This window comes from Gracilinanus agilis, chromosome 4, assembly GCF_016433145.1.
Source record: "Gracilinanus agilis isolate LMUSP501 chromosome 4, AgileGrace, whole genome shotgun sequence".
In the NCBI taxonomy this organism is placed as follows: domain Eukaryota; kingdom Metazoa; phylum Chordata; class Mammalia; order Didelphimorphia; family Didelphidae; genus Gracilinanus; species Gracilinanus agilis.
The window spans coordinates 397,407,868-397,415,623 of record NC_058133.1 but is presented as its reverse complement, the minus strand read 5'-3'; the positions used below and the strand labels follow the sequence as shown (position 1 = coordinate 397,415,623).

Genomic DNA, 7,756 nt, shown 5'->3' with positions numbered 1-7,756 from the left:
CTTTCTTTCTTTCTTTCTTTCTTTCTTTCTTTCTTTCTTTCTTTCTTTCTTTCTTTCTTTCTTTCTTTCTTTCCTTCTTTCCTTCCTTCCTTCCTTCCTTCCTTCCTTCCTTCCTTCCTTCCTTCCTTAATTCACATCCAGGCTCTTATTTTTACTCCATTTATCTTCCTTAATTTTAATCCTTTTCATTACTTTCCTTCATCTTGTTTTTCATCTGCAAGAATATATATTATACCTTGATACCAATGAAAGTGATCTTACTTGGGCTTCCATAAAATCTTCTATCAGAAATTTTATGTGATGATAACAGAAAGAAAAATAAGAGCATAAGAGGGGAAAATGCTTTTCCTGTGCAATATTAAGAACAGACTGGGAAGACTATCAACAATTATAACAACTGACATTTATATGACACTTTAAAGCGTGAAAGATGTTTTATATACACTATCATTATTGCCCCACAACAACCCTACAAAGTAGCTACACTAATGGTATCCTCATTTTCCAGATAAAGAAACAGATTGTTATAGGTTAAGCGATTTGCCTGTGACACAGAACTAGTGTTAAAAATAAAATATTCTTCATTCTGGTTCAGAATACCTTATAAAGACTTCAGATTTTAAGGGAAAAAAATAACGAAGACTATTCTTTGCTTCTATTCTCCATTAGAATTTTCCTGCTTAAGAAGAAATTTGTTTTAGAAAATGTAATATGCAACGTAATTCATTAAACTCTTGTCCTACTTAGGTAAATTGCTAATAAAACAAATCACAAACCATTTTTTGCCTACTTAAATAAGATATAAGATGTAATGAAAATAGTGTGGGATTTAGAGTTCTGTTTTATATAGGACCTGACTCTGAGGCACAGTTTTGCTTTTTGCTCCCTAGGGAACTGGGGCAAGCACTTAATCTTGATAGGCTTCTTCCCTATCTACAAAATGAAGTGATTGAACTAAATAACTTTTAAGGTCCCTTCTAGCTCCATGAATCAAACAGAAGTAAAAGTTGAAGTAATTGCCTGGATGAACCAATCCTCCACTCCCATGAGTAAAAGCAAAATTATGCTCTGTATTACTGGTTGAACAAATCATATTATGACAAACATAATTATAACTATAAGTCAATGAATAAATAAATGTCACCCAAAAAACCCTTTTGCAGAATAAGATTTCCAAATACTAACTAATGACCTAGTTCATTTCACACATTATTTGCTCACATCTCATACTCTGAATACAACAAAACAATCTAGTTCCTTATAAAAGCAATTAAAATTAATCTAAACTAGCTGTTCACGTCCATTGCCAGTTTAGGCTTAGACAAAAGATGTTTTCCTCCTTTGGAAGATTATTATGGTTTCTAAAGTATTACTGACTCTTATGGAGTGCAAGTCTTCCCCAAATAATTTTTCTTAGGCATCTTTCTCTTTGCCTTTCTTCTTGCTCCTCATTTTCTGATTTTGGTTCATTGAGGGTCCCATAGATGGCAGAGGCTTCCCTTGGAGTTAGCCAATCCAAGGTGGCAACACAGGCAATGTAATGACGCTTCCAAGCACCATATTCATTATCTGAGGGATCATAAGGCAGAAACCATCCAAACCTGATGCACTTTGGCCTCCACAAGCAATCCTTCAAAAAAAATATGAGAGAGAGAGAGAGAGAGAGAGAGAGAGAGAGAGAGAGAGAGAGAGAGAGAGAGAGAATGTCATCCTTTTTTCTTCAACAGCAGTTTCCAGATAACAATATTTTGAGACTCACAGGCCATTTTTTTCATTACATTGAGAGTTCCTTCATGGGTAACATATTAATTCAGCTTTAAGCTTCCCATTGTCTCATGTCTTGACATGGTTCTAAGAACAAATAAGCAGACTCCACTCTCTGGGATGAGAACTGAACCTTGTTTGGTCCGCATTTGTGATGGAGCCATATTGCTAAGCTTTGTCTCCATCTCTAGCACTTATCCTCCTTCCTGGAGTATTTAATTTTCCTGACCTTATAATTTAGGGAGTACTTTAAAATGCCTTCAATTTAGGTTTCAAAATAAATCATCATCCATGGTTCTCCTTCACCCACCCTAGGGTCAGATTAGTCCGCTTTCTAAGGGTCTCATTATAGTCCTTCCTTAGAAACCGTATCTGTTTTTAGGAAGTCCTGGGTTTAAATCTGGATTCCAACACTTCCTAACTGGGTGACCCTGGGTAAGTCACTTAACCCCCATTGCCTAGCTCTTCTGCTATGGAACCAATACACAGTATTGATTCTAAGATGGGAAGTAAGGTTTTAAAAAAATATCTGTTTTATACAGAAGCAAAGCAAATGACATCATTCGATTATATTGAAATATGATTTGGGGTTTTGGTTTTAAAAGATTGCTCTATTGCAAAAATGAAAAATGTGGAAATAGGTATCAAGTGATAATGTTTGTATAACCCAGTGGAAGTGCTTATTGGATCCAGGAGAGGGGAAGGAAGAGAGGAGGGAAAGAAAATGAAATCTGTAAACATGGAAAAATATTTTTAAATGAAAAAAATTTTTTAATGTATCTGTTTTAAATGGGTAAAAATATTTGTTTTAGCAGAATATAATACTCTTTTCCCTAGGCTCTCCTACTGAGACTTTAGATTCTGTTACTTTATTGGATGAGCAGTTTAGAGCAACAGTTTAAATTATCATTCTTTGAACTGCTTCTTCCTAAGGAGTTGGGGAGAATGTATCTTTTTAATCTTTAATATGAGGAACTATGATCAAAACCAGTGATGGGCAAACTTTTTAAAGAGGGGGCCAAAGGAAAGGAAACACTCATCTGTCTGTCTGTTTCTAAGGCAACTCTGTCAAAGTTTCATTGTATTGTATCCTATTCATTCTATTCATCAGATTAGGAATAATGTTGTGGATTAGAACATTTCAGGGGGCCACATCTGGCCCCCGGGTCATAGTTTGCCCATCACTGATCTAAACTATAGAGAAGACAAAGACAAAGACATAGTAGTTGAGGAGAAGCTTATTTCTTGTAAGAATTGTCAAATGATATTTTATGGCCAAACATAGGAATTCTCTGAAGAGTGTGAAAAATTGTCAGTTATAATCCATCCTAGAGAACATGCTACCTATGAAGTTTCAATAGAGAAGAAATTAAAAGGACCAACATAATGTAATTCCTGAGAGACTAAATTTAACTTTCATCTTGAGAAAAAAAATTTTTTTGAGAAACTTTCATTGGTATCTTGTATGACATGAATGATGGAATTATGTTTCCAAAAGTAAAGAAATCATCTATTATTAGAGGGAAGGTTTGAGGTGACTATGGCTGTGATTTTCTCCCATTGTCAAAATACAGAACATAATTATATCTTTCTTTTGTTATTGATTTCATTTGTTAATAAATTATACTCAGTACTTTAATCTTCATTTATCACAGGATATTAATGGTTTTAATATGTAAATTACAGACTACAAATTTATAATGATATATGAGTAACTATGAAGTATTGAACACAACTAAAAATGACTGACAACAACAGCAAATAAGTGACTACTATTGGGAAAAGAAGTTTCTATAGTTTATTCAATAAATAATATATATTGACTTGAGGAAGAGGATCAAGCCAATCATTTATTAAGAAAGATGTCTTAAGTTTATTAATTCTTTTTTTAAACCCTTACCTTCCATCTTAGAATCACTGTTATTTATTGGTTCTAAGGCAGAAGAGTGATAAGGGCTAGGCAATGGGGGTTAAGTGACTTGCCCAGGGTCACACAGCTAGGAAGTGTCTGAGGTCACATTCAAACCCAGGATCTCCCGTCTCTGGGCCTGACTCTCAATCCACTGAGCCACCCAGCTGCACCCTATAATTTTTTTTTAAAGGAAATGAGGTCACAGCAAAGTAGAAGCAGGAGTTATGATGGAAGACATCAATTTTATGCTACTGTAATTTCTTCTAAATTCAAAAACTTGATAAGTAATTCAAATGAGCTAGAGCTAGAGTTAACAATAGAGATCACACAAGTACAGGAGAGTCGAAAGAAGTTTGCTGTGGAGTTAGCATTTAGAACCAAGCAATTTGGACTTTTCACAAAACTAATAAATTCAAGTTACTTGATGACAGAGTATACACACAACAAAACCATAGAAAGATGGAATAGAAATGGTTTGTCAAGAAGGGAAATTCCAGGGAAAAAAGGTACCAGATATTTTCCAGATTTTTTTTTATCCTGAGTAATTTAACATTTAAGGGTGGCTCCGATAATTAGATGAATCTGACTTAAATAGTTTGGATACTCTAATTTTGGTGGGAGGGAGTGAGGAGAGCATTCAGGTTTATGATTTCATCAGTATAGAGAAATCCCTGTATTGAAATTTCCTCCACTAATTCAAATCAGTGAATTAGTTGCTTGTGGCTGACTTGTCCATAGTCAAAGAGTTAGCATGTGACAGAAGCAGGATTGGATTTAGGTCTTCCTGACTCAAAGGTCAGTCCTCTCTTCTCTCCCTCTTCCTCTTTCCTTCCCTCCCTCTCCCTCCCTCCTTCCTTCCCTCTCCCTCCCTCTCTGTCTCTCCCTCTCTCTCTGTCTCTGTCTCTCCCCCTCTCCCTCTTTCTCCTTCCCTCTTCCTCCCTCTTTCTCTCCCTCCCTCCTTCCCCCCCTCTACACACACACACACACACACACACACACACACACACACACACACACACAAACACACACAGAACAGAGTGTCTCTTACTAGGGTTACAAAGTAAAATACAGTTGAGGAGTGAAACTACTACAAAATTATTTTCCTTGCTTTGTAGTTTACTTGGTTTCAGCTTCCTTACCAATAAAATGAAGAAAGTGGAACAGAGGTCCCTTTGATGTCTAAATCTATGATCCTATAAACTTAAGGACAAGTTGAAAACACTTTTGTTCCTCAAAAACTTAATCACAATGCTCAGGATCACAAAACAATGTTCTTCAGAGGACAGACCACCAAAATCATTAATACTTTAGTACTTGCACTTGTATTTTGTGACAAAGTAATGACAATCTATATAGACCTGTTCAGTTAAAAACTTCCAAGGCCAGTTAACTTGTGCTGCTGCACACAAATCCATGGGATTCAGAAAGGAGAAGATGTACAGAGAAATGAAACGTGGTAACACTGTGCAGAAATCCACTTTGGCCACTGGAATCTTCTCAGAAATCTTCTCAGAAAAGCAGCCTTTGACAAACCTATAAAAAAAGAAAAAGGAATTTAGTCCTTAGCACTGATATCCAAAGTTGACTTTTCTCACCTTGCTTTTCCACTGGAAGAAAATATTAAATCTTAAAAAAGTCAAATGGTACATAAAAAATACAATCAACTTTCAATTATCCACATGGTATCAAGGATTACTAAAATCCATAGATTAAAATCCATAGTCTAATGAATCAAGGCAGTAAGAGAGGAAAAATGAAAAATCTTAATTCAACTGTATTTACCTTTTTATAATTTCCCTTCATCCCTATTCTCTTTCTTGATCCCCATTTTCTCAATGTTGAGTAAGAAATGGGAGGTATTTTTCCCTTTAAGTAATTTTTCTCTCCTCTCTTTCCTGAATCTTACCTTATGCAACAGGACTAAAGAGCAGCAGGCTTGAACCTCTAAAGGCTTAGCATGACCTAGTGTTTGCAACTTCAACATGAGATTTCTAAAGCACTTTAAATCAATTTTGGGAAGAATTTGTATACCAAATTCTGGAAGAGTTTACCCACTTGTATTTTCTAGAAGATTATTATTTGTTCTCTCAGAGGATTTTTTTAAAACCCTTACCTTCCAACTTAGAATGAATAATAAGTATCAATTCCAAGGCAGAAGAGTGGTAAGGCCTAGGTAATTGGAGTCAAGTGACTTGTTCAGGGTCACACAGTTAGGAAAGGTATGAGAACAGATTTGAACCCAGGACCTCCCTTCTCCAGGCCTGGCTCTTTATCCACTGAGCCACCTAGCTGCCCTTTTTCTCCCCCATAGGATTTATGAAAAATGATGTTCTCACACAATCAACATGGATGAGCTCTATTTTGCCATTCCTGCTGTACTTTAAATTCAGAATAATGATGCGTTCTGCTTTTTCTGTGGAGTGTTAGTGCAAAGGTGCAAACAACCCTGCAAAAACCTATCTGCAGAATTTCTGGCAGTTAAGAAGGGTTTAGAACCCTGACTAGAGGCAGTTGATCCTGGAGGCTGGGTCAGAGCAGGAGGGTCCATTGAGCTCGGTCTTGGGGCTGAAACCTGGCCTTGATTCTGTGCCTTTTCTCTTGAGACTTTATAGCTTAGCTAATTCCTCTGGATCTCCCTGATCTTCCCTATTCCAGTCATCATTTCCTTTCCTAATTTCCTTTGGGTTTGGGAGAAGGGTGGATTTGGGAGGTAGCAATCAAACTTTGAAGACTTAGTTTCCCCCATAGTCAAGTAGGGCTTACCCTTGATAAAATTATCTCTTGATTCATTGTATGTAACTTCCCTAACCTTAAAGGCAACAAAACCTCCCAGGACTGAGTGAGGGCAGGCCTTTCTCAGTCTCCCATTCCTGTATCCCTCCCCAACCTGAAGTTGTTAGAGAAACCTTGTATCCCTCTGTCCTTTATAATCAACCCTCAAACTCAATAAACCCTGTTGTCATTTAATCAAACCTTTTGCTAAATCATTGGTTGAATGATAAAAGAGGGATAAGGAGAGAAAGGAATAGTTTCTCTTTGGGTCCTGAGGGGGAGTTGGAGGCGTTCATTTTGGAGGAAGTGGTGATCTCTATACTTCCTCTGAGAAGCCCTTCTATTTCACAGACAGGGAAGAGCCTTGAGACTGTGTCTTTGTGAACTTGAGAAAATGACTAGAAAGCCCTCTAGTTAGTTTCAAACCATTTCTGGCTGGCCCTAACCTTTGTCTGTAGAAATGACCTTCCTACCTGGAAGGGTTCAGCCTATTTCCCTTCAGTGTCCTCTGTCTCAAGCCTGTGTACCTAGTCCATGTCATAGCTTTAATGTCTGACTCTTGTCTTTCAATCCTAGTCTTGTCTTGAATTGATTTTCACATTCTTGGCTCCTCATATTATGCCTGTAAATCCTAGCATGACCACTACTATAGGAACAAATAAATCTTTCATATACAGCAATAATATCTGCTTATATTTATTTGGCTAATAATGCCCTTTGAAATGTGGATTTACCAAGAATCTACTTATATAGAGAGCTGGACCTTGTAGGGCATTGATGGCGAACCTATGGGACGTGTTCCAAAGATAGCATGCAGAACACTTTCTTTGAGCATGTAGACACCCTCCTTGCTCCTCCCATTCCCCCCCCCCAGTAGAGTTTGTTGTCAGAAAAACAGAGGGACTTGGGCAGAGCTGCTCCCCTCTATCTTGCCTGACATTTTTTCACATCCCCACACCTCTTCCCAGTAGCTCAATGGGAGCACACAGGAGGTAAAGTGGGCAGCTCACAGGATGCAGAGCTGGAAGGGAGCAAAGCCCTTGGGTCACACCCCTCCCCCTTGCTACACTTGCTGAGGACATCCCTCACTTCACCTGCCCCTCTGCCCAGCAGCACAATGGGAGTGCTTTCTCCCTCCCCTATGTGGGGTAAGAGGGAGGGGCAGAGTACACCTGGCATTTGGTCTTGGGGGTGGGGTGGAGCCAGGACCCAGCATTCCATCTCCAAAAGGTTTGCCATCACTGCTGTAGGGGAAGGAAAGGTGCTATGAATCCATTTGCAAAAAAAAAAAAAAATCTGCAAAAATCC

The 7,756-nt window shown here is 37.9% G+C and overlaps 1 protein-coding gene across 1 annotated transcript in view; it reads right to left on the bottom strand.

Annotated features, from left to right (window-relative positions):
* ECT2L (epithelial cell transforming 2 like) overlaps nt 1–7,756 on the bottom strand; it is a 114,002-nt gene that overhangs the window by 75,757 nt on the left and 30,489 nt on the right. The window contains exons 3-4 of the mRNA XM_044675446.1: nt 5,035–5,209; nt 1,378–1,630 (exon numbers count right to left, since the gene is read on the bottom strand). Of these exons, the coding sequence (XP_044531381.1) occupies nt 1,378–1,630; nt 5,035–5,209 (428 nt within the window). The remainder of the gene's footprint in view (nt 1–1,377; nt 1,631–5,034; nt 5,210–7,756) is intronic.